This window comes from Pseudophryne corroboree, chromosome 6, assembly GCF_028390025.1.
Source record: "Pseudophryne corroboree isolate aPseCor3 chromosome 6, aPseCor3.hap2, whole genome shotgun sequence".
Classification (NCBI taxonomy): Eukaryota; Metazoa; Chordata; class Amphibia; order Anura; family Myobatrachidae; genus Pseudophryne; species Pseudophryne corroboree.
Genome location: NC_086449.1, coordinates 743,715,378 through 743,742,251, shown reverse-complemented (window position 1 = coordinate 743,742,251; position 26,874 = coordinate 743,715,378). Strand labels below are relative to the sequence as shown.

At 44.3% G+C, this 26,874-nt stretch overlaps 1 protein-coding gene across 1 annotated transcript in view; it reads left to right on the top strand.

Moving 5' to 3' along the window:
* Nucleotides 1-3,442: 3,442 nt before the first annotated feature.
* The window catches only part of VWF (von Willebrand factor), a 487,638-nt gene continuing 464,206 nt past the window's right edge, over nucleotides 3,443-26,874 (top strand). Inside the window, exons 1-5 of the mRNA XM_063928500.1 lie at nucleotides 3,443-3,542; nucleotides 5,060-5,111; nucleotides 8,578-8,745; nucleotides 11,580-11,682; nucleotides 12,796-13,004. Of these exons, the coding sequence (XP_063784570.1) occupies nucleotides 3,507-3,542; nucleotides 5,060-5,111; nucleotides 8,578-8,745; nucleotides 11,580-11,682; nucleotides 12,796-13,004 (568 nt within the window). The 5' untranslated portion in view covers nucleotides 3,443-3,506. The remainder of the gene's footprint in view (nucleotides 3,543-5,059; nucleotides 5,112-8,577; nucleotides 8,746-11,579; nucleotides 11,683-12,795; nucleotides 13,005-26,874) is intronic.

Genomic DNA, 26,874 nt, shown 5'->3' with positions numbered 1-26,874 from the left:
TAGCTTACTCACACAGCTACCTCATTGCGCCTCTTTTTTTCTTTGCGTCATGTGCTGTTTGGGGAGTGTTTTTTGGAAGGGCCATCCTGCGTGACACTGCAGTGCCACTCCTAGATGGGCCAGGTGTTTGTGTCGGCCACTAGGGTCGCTTAGCTTAGTCATCCAGCGACCTCGGTGCAAATTTTAGGACTAAAAATAATATTGTGAGGTGTGAGGTGTTCAGAATAGACTGAAAATGAGTGGAAATTATGGTTTTTGAGGTTAATAATACTTTGGGACCAAAATGACCCCCAAATTCTATGATTTAAGCTGTTTTTTAGTGTTTTTTGAAAAAAACACCCGAATCCAAAACACACCCGAATCCGACAAAAAAAATTCGGTGAGGTTTTGCCAAAACGCGGTCGAACCCAAAACACGGCCGCGGAACCGAACCCAAAACCAAAACACAAAACCCGAAAAATTTCAAGTGCACATCTCTAATCTGCACTGTGGGGGCATTTATCTGGCACTGTGGGGGCATTTATCTGGCACTGTGGGGGCATTTATGTATCTGGCACTGTGTGGGGTCATATCTGCACTGTGGGGGCATGGCACTGTGGGGTCATATCTGCACTGTGGGGGCATTTATGTATCTGGCACTGTGGGGGCATTTATGTATCTGGCACTGTGGGGGCATATCTGGCACTGTGGGGGCATTTATGTATCTGGCACTGTGGGGGCATTTATGTATCTGGCACTGTGGGGGTATATCTGGCACTGTGGGGGCATTTATGTATCTGGCACTGTGGGGGCATTTATGTATCTGGCACTGTGGGGGCATTTATGTATCTGGCACTGTGGGGGCATTTATGTATCTGATACTGTGGGGGCATTTATGTATCTGGCACTGTGGGGGCATTTATGTATCTGGCACTGTGGAGGCATTTATGTATCTGGCACTGGGGGGGGCATTTATTTATCTGTCATTGTGGGGGCATTTCTGGCACTGTGGGGGCATTTATGTATCTGGCACTGTGGGGGCATTTATTTATCTGGCACTGTGGGGGCATATCTGGCACTGGGGGGGGGGCATTGATGTATCTGGCACTGGGGGGGCATTTATGTATCTAGCACTGTGGGGGCATTTATGTATCTGGCACTGTGGAGCATTTATTTATCTGGCACTGTGGGGGCATTTCTGGCACTGTGGGGGCATTTATGTATCTGGCACTGTGGGGGCATTTATGTATCTGGCACTGTGGGGGCATTTATGTATCTGGCACTGTGGGGGCATTTCTGTATCTGGCACTGTAGGGGCATTTATGTATCTGGCACTGTAGGGGCATTTATGTATCTGGAACTGTGGGGACATATCTGGCATTGTGTGACCATTTATGTATCTGGCACTGCTGGGGGGCATGTCATGAGACACAGATGTAAATATCAAATGGACTCTCACCATCAATTAGATGTTTAAAGACACAAATGAAAACCACTTCAATGTATACACAGGCCACTGTTGTAGTTGGACTCCTTATCCTTGTTCTTTACTCTCCTGAAAGTCAGGATTCTCCCCGATTTATTCACAATGGGTATATGTGAAAAGAAGGCTCCAAATAGTGTAAAACCATTTATTAAAAACTATTAAAAACACAAACATGGGCAGAAAATGGACTCTCACCATCCAATAGATGTTAATGGACAGAAAAGCAAGTTTTCACAAGATCGCCAGGCGTCCCCAGGAATCGTCACCAAACAAGCAGGTAAGTAGTTCCAATCACCGCCCAGAACCTCCAACATTTGTGTCTTTAAACATCTAATTGATGGTGAGAGTCCATTTGATATTTACATCTGTGTCTCTATCTAATAAATGGTACTACACTATTTGGAGCTTTATTCCCACATGTACCCTTGGTGAGTGCATCGGGGAGAATCTGAACCCTCGGGAGAATTTGGAACAAGGTTGCTGGGATCTATTACAGCAGTGGCTTGATTTCTTTTCTCAAAGCGAACCTTATTCATCTTGGGGTACGAGTCCAGTCACATTGTCATACCATTATTTCTACATTCAGTAAAACAGTATTACGCTATGTTTGCATTTTTTATCATTTGTGTTTAAGAGTCTCATTCCCGGTCAACACGACTATTTGATTCAAGCGCCCCAGACCCTCTTGGTAAAATCTACTTGTTCGTTTAAAGTGTGGGTGACACTTTTCTACCTTTTGGGACAAGGGCAGCTACAGGCGCATGGTTTTTTATCACCAGCTTTTAAATTTCTTGCCACTATTATGTGGCCACGCACCTTCCCCACGAAGCACTGTCCATACTTTGCCATGTAGGTAAATGAGCACCAAGCATTACAGTATGTACATCATTTTGCCCTCCTAACTTAAAAATATGCCCTCCCTGTGATCAGCACCCTGCCCTAAAAAGTGAACACTATCATGTGTAGCTGGCACGGCTGGGGGGCATATTGTGTGTAGCTGGCACTGCTGGGGGGCATGTCATGTGTAGCTGGCACTGCTGGGGGGCATGTCATGTGTAGCTGGCACTGCTGGGGGGCATGTCATGTGTAGCTGGCACTGATGGGGGGCATTTCATGTGTAGCTGCACTGCTGGGGGGCATATTGTGTGTAGCTGGCACTGCTGGGGGGCATGTCATGTGTAGCTGGCACTGCTGGGGGGCATGTCATGTGTAGCTGGCACTGCTGGGGGGGGGGGCATGTCATGTGTAGCTGGCACTGATGGGGGGCATATCATGTGTAGCTGGCACTGCTGGGGGGCATGTCATGTGTAGCTGGCACTGCTGCGGGGCATGTCATGTCTATCTGGCACTGCTGGGGGGTATATCATGTGTATCTGGCACTGCACTACTGTAGACATTATGTGTAGCTGGCACTATACTGGAGACATTGTGTGTAAGGAACACTAATGTGGCTGTTATGTGTAAGGCTGCTAATTGTGTGTGCAGAGGGGGTGTGAAAATATATTTATTTATAGTCTAATAATATGAAGTTATGAGACCACACCCACTTTTCCAGAGGCCACACCCACTTTTCATGGAGCGCGCGCACATAGGGGTTGGGGGGGCGCTTTTACATGTTCTCGCTCAGGGTACTAGTAGGCCTGGAGCCGGCCCTGCACACACATATATACACACATACATACATACATACATACATACATACATACATACATACATACATACACACTGTATATCATGTATGTCTTCATTTCTTTGCTCATCTGTATTAATTCCAACGTAATACCTATCAGAGCCTACACACTCACAACTTTTTTTTTTTTTTTAAGTCGTTTCCTTTCATTGTCCGTGTCTGGTAATTAAGCCAACTGATTTTTCCTGATAGCAGCTTTACACCATTGTGTTTAGATTCTGGCGGATGTAACACTCACCATTTATCTTTCCTTTTAATGAACAAAAGTTCCTGCCTTAAGTATACATAAGATGTCAAACTTCTAGGTCCCCCTACTTCTTTCCAGCCGTGAAGGAATACAGAAGCCATGGGATGCTGAGCACTGAGCCCACCAATCACTCCGGAAAAGTGAGTTTCATAATCACTGATGTGAATTACGTAACAGTCAAACTACTAAGAATTTTTCTAAACTACATTTTATATATATATATATATATATATATATATACACACACACATACATACATACATACATACATACATATACTGCAGCAAAGAAACGGCGGCACTCCTTGGTCTTTTTGTGCATCAAAGCGTGTTGTCAAGGCGTGATATGCGCTACATTTACTATATTTTATATATATATATATATATATATATATATATAAAAAATGTTAAAATAAATTTCATATGGTAACTTATGGTCAATTTTCATGTATGCACCAGTAATATAGACAATTTTGTACTATTCAATATTTCATGCATCACAGATTTAATTTCAATTTAATTTTCAGCTTTACTGCATAGTTTTAAAAAAAATTATTTGTGTTTACAGAACTTTAGTTTATGAGTCTTTGTAGTAATATAATTTACTTCACTTAGGAATTTTAAGCTATAACAAACAGAATTTATACTACAGATTGAGTATCCCATATCCAAAATGCTTGGGACCAGAAGTATTTTGGATATCAGATTTTTCCGTATTTTGGAATAATTGCATACCATAATGAGAGATCATGGCGATGGGACCTAAGTCTAAGCACAGAATGCATTTATGTTTCATATACACCTTATACACACAGCCTGAAGGTAATTTTAGCCAATATTTTAAATTACTTTGTGCATTAAATAAAGTTTGTGTACATACACACAATTCATTTATGTTTAATATACACCTTATACACACAGCCTGAAGGTCATTTAATACAATATGTTTAATAACTTTGTGTATTAAACAAAGTTTGTGTATATTGAGCCATCAGAAAACAAAAGTTTCACTATCTCACTCTCACTCAAAAAATTCTGTATTTCGGAATATTTGGATATGGGATACTCAACCAGTATAATGCACAGTCGTAAGAAACTAAGCAGTAAATTAATATTTACTAGCTCTAAGTCTCTTTCCGAATGATCCCATGCCAGCCCTTAAATAACGGATAATATGATATATTTGCTGCGGAGCACTGACTTTTTGTCACTTTTTTATGATTCTATTAAAAATTATAATTCTGATTGTGACTTACACTATTTCTTCAGTATGATTGCTATATGTAAAAGGAATTCTATTTTAATTTATAAAGGAATAAAGTTCACTGTTACAATTGTAATAAACAGCATCCTTTGTATAGTATTAGATTTTATTTAATATTTCTGCCACCTGAAAGGCAGATGAGTAACCTGTTTTGTGTCTGTAGCCGTCTCTAATAATATAATGGGGTGTAGTATGTCGCCGGTCACATGAATACCACCCAATATAATGCCATCATTATTTATAAACTGTGCTTTAGTAGCAGATGTCTGCATGTTACTGCCTTAATCATCAGCAAGTCTATTTTATTTTACTTAGCAATTGCAATGAGGTGATTGTCATTATATAAAGTTATGCTATTTTTCACACCAAATAATGTGTCATATTTATCATACAGATGAGTTACCTGCAGCTGGTCATTTTGCTGGTGGTCTGCTGTCTCCCACCTGGTAAGTCAAATATCATTAAAACAAGTGAAAGTTGTTGTAAGCTAAACACTTCTACAGCTGCGTTCTCACTCACTGCACATTGCTCAGCTCTCATTCTGGAACTATTTATGAGACTTCTAAACTGTTGCTTATAGGATCTCATTCAGGTCCGATTGCATCTGCGCCCCATGCTGCAAAGTACTTATGTTCGGTAATTTGGGCATGAGCAGAACCTGTTCTACACATGCTTAAACAGATGCTGTAATGCAGTACAGCATCAGACTATCAGTGATTGACAGTCTGATGCCATTTGGGGGTAGGGGACATAAAAACAGAGGTGTGTCGCTGCCATTTAGGGGGAGTGTAAAGGCCAGGATCACGGTCGTTGGACAGAGATTTCCTGATCTCTTACAAAGTACTGTAAAGGCCAGCTTACGCGACCTAATGGGTGCTGCAAGCTGTCCGATGGTGTACCATACCTCCCAACATCTTGAAACACGAACTCGGAACTTCTCGCACTCCAGAAAAGGGTGTGTGGCCTCTGCAAATGGGGCGTGTCTTTGCAGGGATGCCGCAATTGTGAGCCACAACCCCGTTTTCTGTCACTGAGGGGGCATGCCCAGTGCTCTCCCGTAACAGAAGGACGGGGGACATGCCACCCCCACTGTGGGACACTGCGGCCTGCAGGTGGGACAGTCACAAAAAAATTAGACTGTCCTGCGAAAATCAGGACAGTCAGAAGATATGGTGTAGCAGTGATCCGATGCCTGTGTCCTAGGACTCAGCTCAAAGTCACTACTGCAGCAGGAGACATCTACTTGTAACAGTGCTGTAACTAGACATTTTAGCGCTGTGTGCAAGAAACAGCATCGGCGCCCCCCCCCCCCCCCCATATACAAAACAGGGCCAGTGCGGCAGGCAGAGTCCCCTTTTACACATTACGGCAGGCAGAGCTCCCTTTTACACGTTACGGCAGGCAGAGCTCCCTTTTACACAGTATGGCAGGCAGGAAGAGTCCCCTTTTAAACATTGCGATAAGTAGAGTCCCCTTTTACACATTATGGCAGGCAGAGTACCCTTTTTACGCCAGGAGAGTCCCGTTTTTACACATTACAGCAGCAGAGTCCCCCTTTTCACACATTACGGCTGGCAGAGTCCCCCTCTTTTACACATTTGGCAGGCAGAGTCCCCCTTTTTTAAACATTACAGCAGCAGAGTCCTCCTTTTTACACATTAGGCAGCAGAGTCCCCCTTTTTATACATTAGGCAGCAGAGCCCCTCTTTTTACATATTATGGCAGGCAGAGTCACCCTTTTTTTACACATTAGGCAGGTAGAATACACCTTTTACATATTAGGCAGGCAGCATCCCCCTTTTTTACAAATTAGGCAGGCAGAGTTCCCCTTTTTTAAACATTATGGCAGCAGAGTCCCCCTTTTTTACACATTAGGCAGGTAGAATACACCTTGGCTTTTACACATTAGGCAGAGCCTCCCTTTTACACATTAGGCAGGCAGAGTCCCCATTTTTACACATTAGGCAGTTCCCCTTTTTACACATTAGGCAGGCAGAGTTCCCCTGAGAGAGAGAGAGAGAGAGAGAGAATTATACTTGCCTGTGATCAGCCGATAGGCCTCTCCTCCTTTCCACCATACGCTGTGCTCTTCGCAGCACAGGGCACTGTGGGTGGGCTGGGGGCAAAACATGCAGCTGTTTTCTGTGACTCAAACATTAGCCTGGGTAAGGAGGAAACGGGCTGAGGACCTATACAAGTGAGCCGCGCCATGTATCACGCCATGCAGTGTTGTGCCTAATATGTGATTTTATTATAATTCCTTTGCAACAAAAATACTAGTCCTCAGTGCCCAAAAAACTATCAGCGACTTTGTGGGGATGGAATTAGTGCCACTATTTTTTTTGACCAATAAATGGACTATTGTTGCAATTTTAGCACAATGGTCATTAACAGGCTATTCAATTATAACCCGTTTTCAGCTGATTGATAACACATGGGATCCAAAATAAGTTCCCGGGCCCATGTGTTATCACGGCTCTGAGGGCTGGTTATTGCGGCACGCCAACCATAATCCACGATAACTGCTGGCTACCGGTGAATCTATTAGCCATGGTAAATTACTGTGGCTAATTAATGCGGCAATTGGATACCACCCTTTGAATGAAGCTACAATGCAAAGTCTGGGAATTGCTACTCATGGCAGAGCAACTAATTAGCACCATACATCTTACACAAAAATAATTGGTGAATGGGGATCATTCCGACCTAATCGCACGCTAGCTATTTTTTGCAGCGCTGCGATCAGGTCAAAACTCGGCAAAACTGTGCATGCGTATGCATCGCACAGCTCAGGCGCGCCGTACAGGTACAAAGCGGATCATTGCTGGGCGATGGATTTAACGTAGAATCCATTCGCACAGCCGATCGCAAGAAGATTGACAGGAAGAAGACGTTTGTGGGTGTCAACTGACCGTTTTCAGGGAGTGGTTAGAAAAACACAGGCGTGTCCAAGCGTTTGCAGGGCGGGTGTCTGATGTCAATTCCGGGACCGGACAGGCTGAAGTGATCGCAGCGGCTGAGTAAGTTCTGAGTTACTCAGAAATTGCACCAAACTTTTTTGTACTGCTCGGCTGCACAAGCGTTCGCACACTTGCAAAGCGAAAATACACACCCCCTATAGGCGGCGACTATCTGATCGCAGCGCTGTAAAAAATAGCTAGCGTGCGATCAGGTCAGAATGACCCCCAAAGAGAACACATCTGTATGTTCAAAGAGTTTGACAAATATTAAATATCAGGCTCACTATATGGACTTCTGCAATTTATAATATACGTAATATTATATAATAGATCTAGGATCTGCTGTTTTGATCGAGTGTTGACTTCTGTTTGGGTTATTAGTTTGTAGCACTGTTAGACATCTGCAAAATACATTTATGTATCATGACAAAATAAAGTGAGCTATAGGATTTGACCAGATGAATTATTAAGTTCATACGTAGATACACAGGAGAGTCATGTACTCTCTGAAGAGGCCTATGGTTACTAGATTGCCAGTAATTGTATTCAGAGTCTGGACTAAATGCTGACCAAGGCTTTTATCCACATCAAGCTGGAGCACTAACACCATGGCTGGGATGTAATGAAGTCCGAGTTTAGCGGCCGTAGGGCCGCTGAACCTGGACTTCATTCCATCCAGCCCCTGGTGTAGCCCACATGAACTCCAGTTGCCTGGACATTTTGGGTGTAGGGCATTTCCATAAACTAGTGCATAGATAACTTTTCAAAAACTGTGCTGTAACTTGTAGTAACCAGTGAGATATTTGCCTTCTATTTACACTGTTCTAAAGAAATGACATTTGTGTTTGATAGCACCTCTAGTTCATGCACCAGTTTTCAGAAATGTCCCTAATTATTTTCCTATGAATTCTTGCATTCCTATACGTGGAGTAATACTTTTTGACCTTTGTAGGAACACCTCTGGATGTGTTTGGAAAACCAGATAGCTCCTTGCTTTCAAGATGCAGTCTGTTTGGAGAAAGCCACATTAGAACATTTGACGGAACCTTCTATGATTTCACTGGAGACTGTAGTTACAAGCTGGCTGGAGACTGTCATAAACATGCGTTCTCACTGTTAGGTATGTACGTACAGGCTTGTGCTGATCTATTAGTTTGACCACTATGTGCACATACACCTGTAAAAAAACATTCCTTGATGGTTTTATAGTCTATATAGCCACTGGTGGATTCATATAATTTTGGGCCTGGACTGCCAGGGGTCACAGACATGAGTTTCAATGCATATCAGTCATACATTTGACATATAGTCAAGGTTCGCCAAGTTCTGGGTCACATTATGATACCAAAGCTTTCTTCACATGATGCTCCCTAATGGTTTTTCTCTTGAAATACTGTGGGGTCCATCAAGCTTCCACCGACTCAAAGGTCCCTTCCAACTGCAGTGTCCATTGGAGGATGGCTCTGATCTTCTCAACAGCTGCCACATCTGCTGCTCCACATGGGTAGAAACTTTGTGCTGACCGCCAGTCATTCACACTGGGGCTGTTAAATAGAAATGTTAGCACTTGGGGCAAGAAGGGAAACTGCTACCCCTAGCCCTCAACTGCAACCATGTTGTCTTAATGTATTCATTTCTATTTGCTTCACCTTTAGCTTAGCACCATCAGCAGTTATCCCTCTTGGACAGCCATGATAACTGCCCTGATGATCCACACTAATGTCGTCACTGACACTTTGCGCAGTCTGTCCTCTGCTCCCATCCAACCTCGAGACCTTCTCTCTGGTCAGATATGCCTCATTGCAGACAAGCCTCCCACCTCACAAGCGCTAAGGTAAGTAGAATATCACCATAACATCCCTTTTGAGTTGCATGGAAGGTTCTTAGGTCGAAATTGTGTCTCCAGTTCTAATCAATTGTATGTAAGGTCTCCAAACATAGTTGACATGAAAGACAGGATAACAAAAAACAACCAATGTGTGGTAAATGTTGTCAACACTTAAGCAATAGAAAAAGAAATCAGACTCCTCTATAAAACTAAGGTGGATCCAAAGCGTACCCCACTCACACTCTAAAGAGGTGGCATTAATCGCATCACAGTTTCTTTATGAATTCAGCCCAACACCTCAATCGTTTGTTGTTGTGTTGAGGTGTTGGGCTGAATTCCCTATTCATCACACTGGGTGTTATAAGAAATTGAAAGGTTAACCACATAAAGAAACTGTGATGCGATTAATGCCTCCTCTTTAGAGTGTGAGTGGGGTACGCTTTGGATCCACCTTAGTTTTATAGAGGAGTCTGATTTCTTTTTTTTCTTTTTCTATTGCTTAAGTCAGGGGTGGGGAACCTTTTTTCTACCGAGGGCCATTTGGATATTTATAAAATCCTTCGGGGGCCATACAAAAATTTTCAACATAAAAAATGACCCTGCCCCCAGTAGGTCTGCCCCTTAGAGTTACTGTGTGTGCGCGCCGGAGGCGCGCACGCGCCAAAAAAATGGGTGTGGCCAGTTAAAATGGGACGTGATACACATATGCCCCCAATAGTGCGGTGCCAGATCCACAATTGCCCCCACAGTGCCAGGTATACAATTGCCCCTCACAGTGCCAGGTATACAGATGCCCCCACAGTGCCAGGTATACAGATGCCCCCACAGTGCCAGGTATACAAATGCCCCTCACAGTGCCAGGTATACAAATACCCCCCACAGTGCCAGGTATACAAATACCCCCCACAGTGCCAGGTATACAAATGCCCCTCACAGTGCCAGCTATACAAATGCCCCTCACAGTGCCAGGTATACAAATGCCCCCCACAGTGCCAGGTATACAAATACCCCCCACAGTGCCAGGTATACAGCCCCCACAGTGCCAGGTATACAGATTCCCCCACAGTGCCAGGTATACAAATGCCCCCCACAGTGCCAGGTATACAAATACCCCCCACAGTGCCAGGTATACAGCCCCCACAGTGCCAGGTATACAGATTCCCCCACAGTGCCAGGTATACAAATGCCCCCCACAGTGCCAGGTATACAAATACCCCCCACAGTGCCAGGTATACAGCCCCCACAGTGCCAGGTATACAAATACCCCCCACAGTGCCAGGTATACAGCCCCCACAGTGCCAGGTATACAAATGCCCTCCCCTCTCCCCTCCGTGCTGCTTACCGTGGACGCGACGGAGGAGAGCGAGGCTGTCGGGTGAAAGCGGCGGCGTGTAGTACTTCAAATCAGCCGCCGGTTCGAGAGCCAATCAGAGCTCGCGGACCGGCAGCCGCGGCTCCTGATTGGCTGCCGGTCCGCGAGCTCTGATTGGCTCACGGACCGGCGGCTGGTTTGAAGTACTACACGCCGCTGGTCCCATTCTACAGCCGCGCTCTCCTCCGTCTCCCTGCTCTGACAGCTGAGACACGCTGCCGCCCGACTGAGCGGCAGCGTGTCTCACTGACACAACCTGGTGGGCCGGACCAAACGGCTTCGCGGGCCGTATACGGCCCGCGGGCCGGAGGTTCCCCACCCCTGGCTTAAGTGTTGACAACATTTACCACACATTGGTTGTTTTTTGTTATCCTGTCTTTCATGTCAACTATGTTTGGAGACCTTACATACAATTGATTAGAACTGGAGACACAATTTCGACCTAAGAACCTTCCATGCAACTCAAAAGGGATGTTATGGTGATATTCTACTTACCTTAGCGCTTGTGGTGTACGACAGTATTTCAAATTTCTTGTGTTTTGTCTGTTTATTTAAATGTGGTGACATTTAATTCGAAATCTGTTACATCTGAGCTGCACAGCGCCAGTTTGAACCACCCTCTACATCTTTGTTTCTAAGCCTCCCACCTCATCAGGATAAATATAGGGATCAGCCTGAGGCTTCTCTTCCCTATACTTATGTGCATTTTGTTGATGCTATATATTATATTTGATGTTATGTTTTATTGTTTCAGTGGATTACAGAAACGGTAAAAAGAAGAGCGTGTCAATGTATCTGGGAGACTATTATGACATTCACATGTATTTGGATGGGACAGTAACTGAAGGAGAAAAAAGGTAAGGATTTTAATGAATATCTAATATTGTGAGCTCTATAGCTTCTATCATTGCTGATAATTTATCATGGATTATCTCTATGGCCTGTGCCTATGTAGTAGGATATCGCTGCTGCCATATAGTAGTTTGGTGATGGTATTACGGAAGCACAAAAAACCCTCAGAAGCTTATAGTTTCTGCACATATGGGTAGGATTACCTTCTGGCATGTGTAGTGAGCCCAGTGGTGCTTGACTGGACACATGCGCATTGGACCAGCCAGGAGCAGTGACATAGCACAACAGCACTAGGCTGAGGCACTACATGACTTGCAGGTGGTAGGGAGGGTTCTCTCCACTACAACTGCCAAAATTGTAATACATTTCAGTGTTATTGCTTTCTACTACTGCTCGATAAGAGGAGAAGCAGGAGCAGCATTAGTGGCACAATACTGTATGTGCCCTAATAATACATCTTCCTCTAAGAATGATAAGATAAATGTGCTGCTATATTCATCCCTAATTTTCCCAAGTTTCGAGTTGAAGCTCCATATACTGTAGGTTTTGCTTCTCTGCGCATTTGGGAATGCCACCAATCACAACCATTCAATACACCCTCCAGCCAATGCAGCTAGCTTTGCTGTGTTGGAAGTAAGCTTTTAGAAAGTGACGTAGAGGGAAGAGTTATCAAACTTTCTAAAGAAGACAAGCAGGGGGTGTTGCCCAAAGCAACCAAACACATTCTAGCTATCACTTATCTTGTACAGTCTATAAAATGGTAGCTAGAATCTGATTGGTTGCTATGAACAACATCTCCACTTGTTCTTTTTAGAAGGTTTGATACATCTCTCCCTCTCCCACCAATCTAATGGTGCTAAATTGAGCAGTATTTTAGATAGATATATAGATAGATAGACAATGTTTTCACTCGGGTTTGTGTTTATTATTTAGTTACTAGGATAATTAGATTATTAGTGCGTCACCACTGTGGCGCCAGGAGCCATCTTGGAAAAACACCAACGATAAACAAGAGAGGGAAGCTAGGAATGAACCAGAATGGAATGTTCTATGTTTTTCAATGTTGAGTGACAAATGTTTTGTTTCATAATTGTCTGGTTTCCTGTTTCTGCAAACAGCATTTCTATGCCTTATGCCTTTAATGGGATATTTCTGGAAAATGAAGCTGGATACCACAAACTGTCCAGTCAAGAACATGGCATTATGGTGAAGATTGACATTGGCGGAAACGTGCAGATCTTGTTGTCCAATGAACATTATAACAGAACATGTGGGCTCTGTGGCAACTTCAATCAGTTTGCAGAAGATGATTTTCTGACTCAGGAAGGTAAATAAATATCCTAGCTTTAAGTAATAATCTAGGAGTAATGTTATAATGAGGAAAATCAAAATGGCTGTAACAGGTAGCAAGTTCCAGTGGGCATTTATTTTTAGGGACATCAAGTGCTATAGCTGCAAAGCCTTGCCTCCTGAGCTGACAATAAACAAATTAACATTTTGAGGCTTATTAAGAGATGCAATATCCGGTGCCTGTGCTGTTGTCCATAGCAAGAAACCAAATTGTAGCTGCCATTTTGAAGCACAGTTTGAGGTTCAATGAGGGACAACAGGCGCCCCATGCAGGGTGCTGGCATCAGGGGGGAAACCTGAGCTCCAAGAGCATCCTATGTATACTTTAGGTGACTTTGCAGCTGCTAGCCACTGGGACTAGGGGAAAGTTGAGGCTGCGGCTTTGTAAGATGTTGTGTACATTCTAGGCACCCTGGATGCCCAATGAACATGTCATTGGGCAGTGAGTCGGTCAGCTTTATTGTTATATCTGTTAATTGTATAATACTTCTTTGAATCTCTAACTAAGAGGGTCATTCTGACCCGAACGCACGCTGCACTTCTTCGCAGGCGTGCGATCGGGTCAGAACTGCGCGTGCGATTCCGCGTACGAAGAAATCGGTCTCAGCTTCGACCGCAAGAAGATTGACAGGAGGAAGGTGTTCCGGGTGTCAACTGACTGTTTTCCGGGAGTGGTTCAGCAAACGCAGGCGTGTCCAGGCATTTGGAGGGCGGATGTCTGACATCAATTCCCGGACCTGCAGTGCTGAAATCATCGCACCAGATAAGTATGTCTAGGGCTGGTCTTGTTTTACACAAAACTTTTTTAGCAAGCAGGGCTGCACAAGCGATCGCAGCCCTGCTATGCTAAAATACACTCCCCCATAGGCGGCGTCTAGTTGATCGCATGAGCAGCAAAAATTGCTACGTGCGATCAACTCGGAATGACCGCCTAGGTGTTTCTGTATTTGGTTAAATATATTGTTTTAACTTGTTACTCTGTTCAAATGTAATATGCGGCTCCTTTAAAGGTTAGACGGGCACGAGTGGTGATTGCAGTGTGCCATGTTTCCTTTCAATGGTTTAAAAAAATGAAAGCCAACAGCTTATTGGTCTATGTGGGTTACAGTACATTTAAGCATATAGATATAATGATGCGGGTTGGTGTAAGGTTTGAGAGGTGGCACAAATTCTATTACCGTCTTTGGCAGCAGAAGGCCTGCGACAGACTCTGGGCATAATGTATGTGTGTAATGTATACTGGTCTGCAGTAATTGTTGTGTTGTTGACTTGACACGTAATCATGGCATTGCAGCTGGTGAGAAATGACAGCTTATATAACACCCAAGCACTTATGTGCTTATTAAAGTCTTGACTGCATGTCGTTTATACATGTGCAGTGATGCAAAAGGACAATGCATAAGTTCTTTTGTGACATTACTTTCCTAGCCTTTTTGAAGTCAATGGATATGTAGGCCAAGATGGCTGTCTCTGGGGGTACAAGAGTTTTCACCATAGAAAATTCCTGGCCACCAATTTCCACTAATACAGTTCACACATGAACGCTTGGGCACCACCTTCTTTTAACAGGCATAATCTACAAGATCACTATGTGATATCAATAAGAACAAGTTACTGACAGGCAGACCTGGGCAGCTGAATATAAAACCTGATTCAACCCTGAAAGCTTCAGTAACAGATAAATGTTTTTGACATGGATTATGTTTTAGACCTGGGAATAATAGTAACTCACATCTTTCTGTTGGCAGAGTGTTCTGGGATATCTGGTGCAGTGACGTCAGTCCACACACTTGATGACTTAAACAGTAATGCAGGTTTATTTAGTGTACACAGGTGACTCAGATGTAACACTAATCAGGAGCCCATATATCACACAAGGTAACAGCATTAGGTAGTGGTACTTATCAGGAGATGTCTGTGGTGATAAAGCATGGAGGACTGCACTGCCGTGCAGTCTGACTCCCGCTGTAGAGAAGATGATGCGGTGCCCAGCTCAGCGTCAGCTCTGGAGCTGGGATGCATGCACTGGAAACACTGTGAGTCTCTGTAGCTGAGATCTGCTCCCAGTCTCAGCTCTGCAACCTTGTACACCAGGACTCTGTCTCTGTGTGTCACACTATCCTAGCTCTCTCCTAGATGGAGGAACAGGAACTTACATCATATAACTCCACCTCCCAGTGACTCTTGGCACTAAAGTTTAACACTAGGGGATGCACCCATAGACTGATACACAGAAGGAGACAGGTACAGAGTGCACCATGTCCTAACACTTTCAACCATCCAGATTTAGATGGGACATTCCAGATTTCAGGTGAATGTCTCTCTGTCTAACTGATCAACACTTTTGTTTGATGGCAATCGACCAATAATGGTTAGCAACCATGGATGGTTTTGAGTATATTGTCGTTGGGTTTGTCATCTATGGCAGGATTCCTATAGTTCTGCACAACAGATGGCAAAGGAAAAGCAATATTTTTTATTTTTCTTGCCCCAGTGCAGAGAGAATGGAGCAAAGCACACAATGCACCCCTTTTCCTGATTGACCTGCTGCTAATCTGGTCATAGATCAAGGATGTCTATAAATGGGTGAAACCATCAATAGTTTCCCATCAATGGTATCATGCCTTTGATGGTAAGCACCAATGACACCATTGATAGAGATTAAGAATCAATCAAGAATCTTTTTGTTATCAAAAACTAAAACATATTATATTAAACCTCCACTTTGTTACCGCCTGCCAACTACCTTATTCTCTCATTCGTGTTTCACACACTGCTGTTTAAGGCCTTATGGTGTTATTATGTACTTTCACTTTAAATTCATGTGATTTGGAATTATCTATTTAAAATTTAGGCATCAACCAAAGTAGTACCTGAACCTTATCACACAAATAGACCCCCATGAAGGGTGTCCTATGCACATACACTTTATCACTCATACGATAGTCAACAAGTTTGTGACAGTCTTTTAAATGAACAGTAAAATGAGATATTGAATAAATGATTCAATGGCAAGTCAAGAATTAGATAATAATAATAATAATAATAATAATAATAATAAATAATAATATATGTAACAATTCAAAAACAAAAAATAATTAGAGTGCAAATACAAGAAAATGCAACAAAAACAAGTTACAGTTACGTGTCTCAGCATCCCAAGTCTTCCTATAAGATCAGTCCAATTTAGTTCTGATATATATACTTATACCTCAAGACTCATCTGTAGATGCAATGGGAAGTTACCTTGACATAACATGTGAAGTCCATTTTTCCGCAAGAGACATTGAAGGTGGCCTCTTCATAAGTTTCTAGAAGCCATTTCACTTCATTTTCTAGAACTTAATGAGATATATCTTACATTAGTTCTATATTTTCCCATTCCACAAAATCTACTTTTTTATCACAACATTGATATTCACATGTTGTTAATATATCTTAGCAAAGTATCCCTCTTTAGCAAAATCTTTTTAGCAATTCATTATTAGGCCGGATGTAATGACACTTGAGTTTGGCGGCCGTGCATGATGCCGGCCAAACTGGGACCTTTTTTTTAAAGGGAAATCTCTTACACGGCATGGTTTTGCCTTGTAAGTGATTGCCCCTTTAAAAAAACATCTGAGTTTGGCCGGCATCCCATACAGCCACCGAACTCGGGTGTCATTACATCCGGCCAATTACATACTATATATATGAATTGTGATGAATTGGGGTACTTAGCTTGGTAGAGGGGCGTATTGGTGCAGGGTCTAGGTGCTTAATCAGAATCAAAAGACAGCTTTTCTTGTAAATAAATTAAATGGTGCTTTAGTGGCAGCATATATGAAACCAATTCAGGGTAATGAATGACTCACTTCTTCGCCCCTGACTGTCCTTGGGCAGCTGGTCTGCATATAAAGTCTCTCAAAGTCTCTGCCTGCTTCTTTGCAGGTCTATCACAGACCCCGGCTTGGCTGCCACAGCTACTCAAAGTCTTAGGGGTCTATTTACTAAGCTTTGGATAGAGGTAAAGTGGACGGAGATAAAGTACCAGCCAATCAGCTCCTAACTGACATTTTGTCAAACACAGACTGTAACATGACAGTTAGGAGCTGATTGGCTGGTACTTTGGGGTCTATTTACGAAGCCTTGGATAGAGATAAAGTGGATGAAGATAAAGAACCAGCCAATCAGCTCCTAACTGTCATTTTTTCAAACCCAGCCTGTGCCATGGCAGTTAGATGCTGATTAGCTGGTACTTTATCTCCATCCACTTTATCTCCATCCAAGGCTTAGTAAATAGACCCACTAGTCCTGTCTCTCACAGGTACAGTATGGCAGTTCCTGGCCTTCTCCCATTTAACAGATTCACCGGCCTGGCTTCTTCTCAGCCACATGTAGCTCAGTCCCAGAGTTTGGTGGCTTGCTCTGTCTCCTACAGGTATAGGTTCAGGTCTTCTAGCCCTCAGTAGCTTCCCAGCACACTGAGCTCTAACTGGCTTTCCCACCCCAGTTGGGCAGAATACACAGGCCACAGCCTGTCCTGACTGCAGAGTCTTCCAGACTGACTCTCCTGTACAGCAATTAAGTGTACTCACACGCTCCTTTTTTGCTACCTGTATATATATAATGACAAAGGTTGATCAAGGAAAGTTTCATATTTCTTCTTTAAAGGGGAAAGTAACTTTATTTTCTGTTTCTTCATTCTGCCCAAGATTTCTGTTCTCCGTATCTATCTGGTTTCTCTTCATTAAGGAAGAGCTCACCGCAGCCATGTTATGTTTAAACTGACAAGAAGGAATTTCTTTATTTCTCATTCTTGTAGAACACACTACATATAATATCTATGGTTCTTCATTATTCAGTATTAATATATTATGACACAGTATAATAAAATACTTATTAAATATCTGGCTGATATCTAATAGAAGGACTACAGAGATGCTGTTAGCTTGCATCAATATTTTAGTAAAAGACATACTAATGATAAGTGAGGTCAATTAATCTTTTAAAAACATTAATGTTTGTTTTATGTATATAAAAAAGTAGAGGCATTTAATTTATCTGCTGTATCAATGGCTATGATTAGAATGGAGAATTGAGAGTAGTTCTGGGATTTGGTAGTGTTGACTGCACCCTTGGGGAGATGTACCAAATCTTGGAGATTAATCATGTGAAGAAGTTGCCCAAACTAACTTTGGGCAGTTGCTCCATTTTAGCTCTCTCCAAGGCTTTGATACATCCATCTCCTAAGTGAGATATGACATGCCTCACCTTTACTTGGAATACCGGACATATATATTGGGGTAGATTTAATTAAGAGGCTGTTGGTGCTGCATTTACAACCATACATATAGCCTCTGAGCACTGCGGTAACCTCCAGAATCTGGCCTTTACAGATATAAATGAATACGTTACTCTCAGCGTAACATGAATAATGTGGTGTTTTTTGTGCTATTGACCACCTCCAGTCGTGATGGAGTTAAGTTTTTACATGACCATATAAGAAGATATCCCTGATGAACAGTGATGATAATATACAGGAAACACAGAGCAGACAGGGGAAATTTAATGAGGTCAAAGAAATCAGGAAGGACAAAGATGCCTACTTCCTTTTACAGTCTGCTTCCCAGCAGGGATCACCAGAATGGGTGGCGTCCTAAACCATGGATGGAACCATAACTTAACATATATACAAATGTTTAAAACACACAGTTGGGGAGGTATAAAAACATGAAAGTTATTTAAAAGTCAAATTAGAGGGAAGAAAAACTGGTTGCTGAGAAAACACATTCCAACAACTAGTCCCATATTGGGCTTACACCCTAATCACCTCAGGGGGATCAGTATGGCTTTCCCTGCACAAACATAGTTTCCATTTTCAGTCACTTAACTCTTCCTTGTACACTTAGAATGATGATGTCCGAAAAACAATGTATGGATGCAGGGGCTGCTCAAGAGAAGAGGGGGCCCACGTGCATTTTCCGCTCAGGTGTCCTCCTATCACGTAGGCGCCACCATGCATGCACAGGTCTCAGGGAATATCACTGCCATGCCGTTTTCCTGGTAATCTGAGCAACATCAACCTGGGAGTACTATATGGGTGCAGGGTGTGCGGTATAGGCTCCCCTGAACCCACCGACACCCATTATAGATATGCCACTGTATAATGACATGAATGTCACAGGTGCACAGGTGTATTAATTACTCACTGACACATTTTAAAAGGTCCACAGGTTGAACTAATTATTTCTCTTGTGTTTCTCCGGGGAGACCTGGAAAACATGCACTATGTGGGATCCTGAAGACGGAGTTTGAGAACCTGTGGACTAGATAGTCAGCTTACAATGTGTCTACTGATTTCCTTGAGCTCCTGCCTGAAATCAGAGAACAAAAAGAGAAGGGCAGGTGAGATTTTCAAAAGGACAGTGAGGCCTGAAAGCAGAGATTGACACCTTACGTAAGTCAACATGCTCCACCTATCCTATTCCCAACAGGCTTCCACTAAGATAATTAATGCTTAACCACCCATGCCACATAACTCAATAAACTCGTACCCCCTTCCCCAGGTTTAACGTCCTTCATGCCTATTTAGCATTCTACTCTTCTTACACATAGTATGTGCAGTATTATATTAACATCAACTGGATTTTTTATATAATTTCCAGTTTTCAGATCACTGTTAGAAGTTTAATAATGTGAACCGGAGAGTGTGGGGGAAATTCCATGTTAAGGAATGGCTGAGAAGTGCTTCCCTACTGATCATGTGAAGGAACTGTTTGGTCAGTAACACATACTTGCCTACTCTCCAGGAATAGCTGGAAGGTTCCTGAAAATTGGGTGGCACACCTGACCGCCCGTAAAAGTGGGCAAGTCTCCAGCATCCGGCCTCCACCTCTCACACCCTCCGCATCTGCCGGCACCCCTGCAAGTGTCCACTAAAGTGGGCGGTCCAGGGGGCGATGATGCGATTCACGCTGAATTGAATTATCGCAGCCCAGGCTCTCACTTTATAATGCAAGTAATCTGAGCATTGTACAGCAGGGGGCGGGGCAGTGATGACGTGATCGTGCATCTACGCCCCCGCACTGCCCCCCTAGGATGATGCCATGCTTCCTGAGGGGGCAGGGAAGAGAAGCTGCAGTGCTGACAGGTAAGAAGGGGTCAGGGGAAGGTGCGTGGACCTGGGTCCCCGCTGGGCCCCTCTAAGAAGTCCAGGCCTGGGTAATTAGTACACCCCCCCTCTCGGCGCCACTATACACAGCATACAAAACACGCATGGTACTCCTGCATGGGACTCTCCCCTAATGTTTCAAAACAAGCCACTCCAATGGAAAGTGATGCCAGTAGAATGCCCATGTGTATTGAAAAAAATAATAATGAAAAGCCAGTAATATTACTCCACAAAATTAATTGTAATTTTTTTGTACCCGTGACTCTACCATGCTCAACACAGCACCTCCCAGCAGCCATTAAAAAAGCAGCCATCTTGCTTATACCCCTTTCCACTAGCTAAATTTACCCGTGTTTTTGCACGGGGAACGCGCATCAACAGGGGTTTTTAGTAAGTGGAAACGGCTCAACACGGGTTGAGTGACCCTGGAATCCTTCCCGGGTAGCTACCTGGGTTGAACACGGTAACACTATAATGACCAGGGTAATTGTGCAGTGGAAACGGTCATTACCCGTGTTTTCAGACTCGAGTAAGTGACATCAATAGGCTTTTACAGAGCTTACCCGGGTTAAGTGGAAATAGATCCAACCTGGGAATAACCCGTGTCGAAGTGCAGTGGAAATGGCAGGGTTGACACGGGTTGTAGCCGGGTTAAACATCCTGGATCGGACCTGGTACATAGGTGGAAAAGGGGTATTAGTAAACCTATATGTCTGATCAGAGTTCTGGAACACTTTGCCAAAGTTTGGAGCATTGTATACCCAATGGGGAATTGCTAAGGTGGGTTTACACTATGCAAAGTGCTTCATTTATGCTTTAAAGGGTTAATAATATGCTGATTAAGGCCGCTGTAAGTGCACTCAGGCATTCAGCAATTCCATCTCTCATCCTTTCTGTTTTTGACAGCTAAAGAGAGGAGAGACAGAAGCCTCTATAGGGAACACTGATCTTCTAGTGGGTACAGTATATGCTGTGCTGGGTCAGGGACTGGGGAATCTGGAATCATTCATGTTCTCTCATTTACCTTATAAGATAGCCATCTGGACAGCGTCTCTCCACAGAGATCACTGTTCTATGGGGAAGTTTCTGTTTCCTCGCAGCTGTCATGTAATGAAGGACAGTTCCTAACACAAATACGCATAGACCATAATATGACTTTATTTCTGCACAGGGATAATATTTTGCATCATGTGACAATTGGGCTGCAAACAGTTATACCACTTTCAGAGTGAAAACCCGGGTTATCCTGGGTTATTGAATATTGTGGGTCATTCTGACCCGATCGCACGCTGCAGTTTTTTGCAGCGTTGCGATCGGGTCAGAACTGCGAATGCGCTTCGTGGGTGCGGTCTGGCCAACGCAGGCGTGGCGGACCATGCGGGGAGTGGCCCACAGCGGCTGCGTGATGTCACACGCAGCCGCTGCGTGCCGGGGAGCGTTGAGTAGCTCCCGGCTAGCACGCTAAAGCTGTGCTGGCCGGGAGCTACGGGTATATGCAATTCCGGGTGAATTGCGGCACTTTTTCGCCCGTTTTTAAATTAGACACAATTCGACCGTCGAATTCCGGCAGGTGGGTGCTGGAATTCGAGATAGTCAATAAAAAACGGATTCGACAGTCCCGCTGTCGAAAAACGGCCGAATTGACGGATTTTGATTAGATTTTTAAAAATGTGAAAAAAAAAAATGGTAAAAAACCCCTCCTAAGCATAACCAGCCTCGGGCTCTTTGAGCCGGTCCTGGTTGCCAAAATACGGGGGGGGGGAAATGACAGGGTATCCCCCGTATTTTAACAACCAGCACCGGGCTCTGCGCCTGGTCCTGGTGCAAAAAATACGGGGGACAAAAAGAGTAGGGGTCCCCCGTATTTTTTGTACCAGCACTGGGCTCCACTAGCTGGACAGATAATGCCACAGCCGGGGGACACTTTTATACCGCTCCCTGCGGCCGTGGCATTAAATACCTAACTAGTCACCCCAGGCCGGAGTACCCTGGAGAAGTGGGGACCCCTTCAATCAAGGGGTCCCCCCCAGCCACCCAAGGGCCAGGGGTGAAGCCCGAGGCTGTCCCCCCCATCCAAGGGCTGAGGATGGGGGGCTGATAGCCATGTGTAAAAATGAAAGAATATTGATTTTTTGCAGAAGAACTACAAGTCCCAGCAAGCCTCCCCCGCAAGCTGGTACTTGGAGAACCACAAGTACCAGCATGCGGGGGGGGGGGGAACGGGCCCACTGGTACCTGTAGTTCTTTTGCAAAAAAAATACCAAAATAAAAACAAGACACGCACACCGTGAAAATACAACTTTATATCACACATGCCGGCACATACATACTTACCTATGTTGACACGCCGACTGCCACGTCTCCAATGTCGATGAATCCGGGGTACCTGAAAATAAACGTAATACTCACCTAAATCCAGTGTCCTGTGATATTTGTAATCCACGTACTTGGCAAAACAAAAAAACGCATTTACCCGATCCACACGGACTGAAAGGGGTACCATGTTTACACATGGGACCCCTTTCCCCGAATGCAGAGACCCCCCGTGACTGCTGTCACAGAAGGTCCCTTCAGCCAATCAGGGAGCGCCACGTCGTGGCACTCTCCTGATTGGCTGTATGCGCATCGGAGCTGTCAGACGCGCATCGCACAGCCCCCTCCATTTATCTTCAATGGTGGGAACTTTGCGGTCAGCGGTGAGGTCACCCGCGGTCAGCCGCTGACCGCGGGTAACCCCACCGCTGACCGCAAAGTTCCCACCATTGAAACTAATGGAGGGAGCTGTGCGATGCGCTGTCTGCCAGCTCAGACGCGCAAAGCCAATCAGGAGAGTGCCACGAAGTGGCACTTCCTGATTGGCTGAAGGGACCCTCTGTGACAGTACTCACAGGGGGTCTCTGCATTCGGGGAAAGGGGTCCCATGTGTAAACATGGGACCCCTTTCAGTCCATCTGGTTCGGGTATGCGTTTTTTTGTTTTGCCAAGTACGTGGATTACAATAAAAGAACCGGACACTGGATCAGGTGAGTAAAATTTTATTTTCAGGTACCCCGGACGTCGACATTGGAGACGTGGCCAGAGTCGGCGTGTCAACATAGGTAAGTATGTGTGTCGGCATGTATGTAATAAAGTTATACTTTCACGGTGTCTGTGTCCTGTTTTTATTTGGGTATTTTTTTGCAGTAGAACTACAGGTACCAGCGGGCCCGTTTCCCCCCCGCATGCTGGTACTTGTGGTTCTCCAAGTACCAGCTTGCGGGGGAGGCTTGCTGGGACTTGTAGTTCTGCTGCAAAAAACAATATTCTTTCATTTCACAAAAGGCTATCAGCCTCCCATCCGCAGCCCATGGATGGGGGGGACAGCCTCGGGCTTCACCCCTGGCCCTTGGGTGGCTGGAGGGGGGGACCCCTTGATTGAAGGGGTCCCCACTCCTCCAGGGTACCCCGGCCAGGGGTGACTAGTTGGGGTTTTAATGGCACGGCCGCAAGGACCGATATCAAAGTGTCCCCCGGCTGTGGCATTATCTCCCCAGCTAGTGGAGCCCGGTGCTGGTTCCAAAAATACGGGGGACCCCTACGCTTTTTGTCCCCCGTATTTTTGGCACCAGGACCGGAAGCAGAGCCCGGTGCTGGTTCTAAAAATACGGGGGATCCCCTGTCATTCCCCCCCCCCCCCCGTATTTTTACAACCAGGACCGGCTCAAAGAGCCCGAGGCTGGTTATGCTTAGGAGGGGGGACCGCACGCATTTTTTTTTCTGATTTTTAACCCATTCCATAAAAAAAAATATATATATTTTTTAAAAAATATATAAAAAATACGTGTGCCTCCTAAATAGACAAACCAAGTACCTAATCCCTTCTAATATAAATAGATATGCTATTACCAATAAAAAAAACACAAAAAAACATGTTTTTAAAATTTTTTATTAGATTCCGCCAGCAAAGTGAGGCGGATTGAAAATGACGAATTTACTGTCTAAAAGCACTGTTGTCGAATTTACAAACTTCAATTGAATATACTTTTGTCGAAATGCCGCATTTGTACCATTGCAGAAATATCGAATTTGTCAAATGTCAAATTTCAAAAAGTCGAATTTTGAAAGTCCGTTTTTTTGACGAAAAGTACTGAATTGCATTGTCGATTTTTATTTTTTTTTGCGAAAATGTCCCATTTTTCGACATTTTCGGGAATTCGACCGCAATTGCATATACCCCTTAAAGTGCAAAGGCATCACCGCTGTGCGATGCCTTTGCACTTCCGCGGGGGGACTGACATGCGGAGGCGGACTAGCCCGGTGCTGGGCGTCCACCCGCATGTCTGAGTTCATGATCGTAGCTGTGCTAAATTAAGCACAGCTACGATCAACTCGGAATGTCCCCCACAGTTTCAAGGCTTGACACAGAAACACTGGATATTGCCATCATCTCCAAGCACTGGTGATCTGGCTCTCTGCGGGCTTTCACACTGCAGACTACCTAGATGGATTCCAAGTTTGACACTGGTCGGGACCTGAGTAGAGGACCTGGGACGACACATAACATGGGTAGACCCTTTCACACCAACCCAGGACAAATTCAACGTGGGTTGCAGACAGCATTGGTATTTCTATAAAAGGAGCAATATGTGTGGTGCACACAGGTCCAGGGGGCCTACACCGCACACACTCCATATGTTCTTACTTACCTGTCTGGAGTCTTGCAGCCGCTGCAAAAATAACCGCTAAAATGGCTGATGTGCATGCGCAGTAGTGAAATTAGTCTCTGGAACATGGCGGGTGCCATGTTTCCAGAGATCTGCGCATGCGCAGTAGACTCCGGCACAATGCCAGAGCCTACTGCACCGTGGAGATTAGGGGGCCCACCCAGAGTCTGCACACGGGCCCTCTCCTTTGTTAAAACGCCCCTGGCAGGCAGGTTGGCAGAAGTGCTGCCTAGACTTATACTAAAGATGTTCATGCAAAAGGGGGTCGGAGTGTTTGCTGTGTGACTGTAATAGACATGGGATGGAAACTTAGTGATATATAGTAAACTTTTGAAGCTGGAATAAATGTAATAACATTATAGTAAAAGATTGTTGTATATTTGAAATCAACTCGGTGTACATGATGTGATATGCTACATTTAGTAATTAACATATGTACTGTAAATAAGGGAAAGTGGGATGTAGTCATCATCACAGTATTGATAGTTATGATTTGGGCATCGTTGAAATGTCAACATTGAACATGTCGGCATAGTGCAGAATGTTGACATGTTCACACAAGTCACCACTACCAGGGGCATTTTGTTGATATTCCAATCATGTCAACATTTAATCAGTGTCGACATGATTGCTGTCAGTGTGACCAATGTCGACATGCCAAGCAGGTCGAAATTTTTATGTCAGCATTAAGAATGTCGACAAATTATACCACACCGGGCAAACAGATTGCTATGGTTTATATACGAGGTTTGATGGAAATGATTGGACTTTGGGTGTATTGGAAGAAACTCATGTAGTTGTTGCATACTGTGATAAGTCTGAGTGATGCGGCTCCTACATAGTGTAGAGCAAATGGGGTGAAATATTTAGCATGTATTATAATCCTAATGTACTTGAGTAGATGCTTAGCCATATGTTTAAAAGATTTGGCGTGGCCTGCTATGTGTTTTGTAGCTGTTGATATTAGTAAGCATTCCTGTTACGTGTACTACAGAACTTACTTTAACTTAACTTACTTACCTTTCTGACATAAGCCTAAAACCCGGGTTTATGCGTATCGACCCGGGAACAGCATACTGTATGTCTGAAAGGATCTACCAGGTTTGAGATCAGCTCGCTAGCAGGGTATTTCCTGCGACTTGCAACCCAGGTTGACGACCTAGGTTAATTCTGAAAGGTTCCACCCGGGTCTTGTTCACCTGGGCAATGCCCAAAAGAAAATGATTGCCTGGGGATAGTAGCACTTGGAGAAGAGATCATCTCCACTGAGTGTCGGAAGACCCAGGTCACTGGAAGACCTTGGTCTGGTGTGAAGGGGACGCCCCGGAAATAATCCAGGACAACACCCATGTATGAAAAGGGGTAGCCCCGGCTTCAACCCGTACTCTGTGTCACGTGTCCAAGCCTGGTTGAAACTGAGATTTTATGTTTGAAAGTGGTATTAGTGGGGGCTTAAATAAATGCAGCTATTGCCATATATGGCGGATTCTTTGTACATCATACCAGAAAGTGACTGGTCTATTTACTAAGCCTTGGATGGAGGTAAAGAGGATGGAGATGAAGTAACAGCCAATCAGCTCCTGTCATTGTTCAAACCCTGCCTGTGACATGGCAGTTAGGAGCTGATTGGCTGGTACTTTATCTCCGTCCACTTTATCTCCATCCAAGGCTTAGTAAATAGACCCCTTAGAAAGGGTAACGGGGCAATGGGCCTACTATTTCAGACCTGATCGCTGTGCTGCAAATTGCAGAGATCTGCGATCAGATAGTCGCCGCCCAGGGAGAGGGAAAACTCGCCCCGTGCAAGTGTGCGAATGTATGCGTACGCCGTGCAAAAATTCAGCCAGACAGCGGACAGCTGCAAATCCGTTAGCAACTCACTCACCATGAATGATTTTTCCAGTCTGTGCTCTCTTTGTTAATCACCTTGCGAACACCTGTCGCTGTTTGGTGACGCACATACACAATGCGGTGCATACGCATGCGCAGTC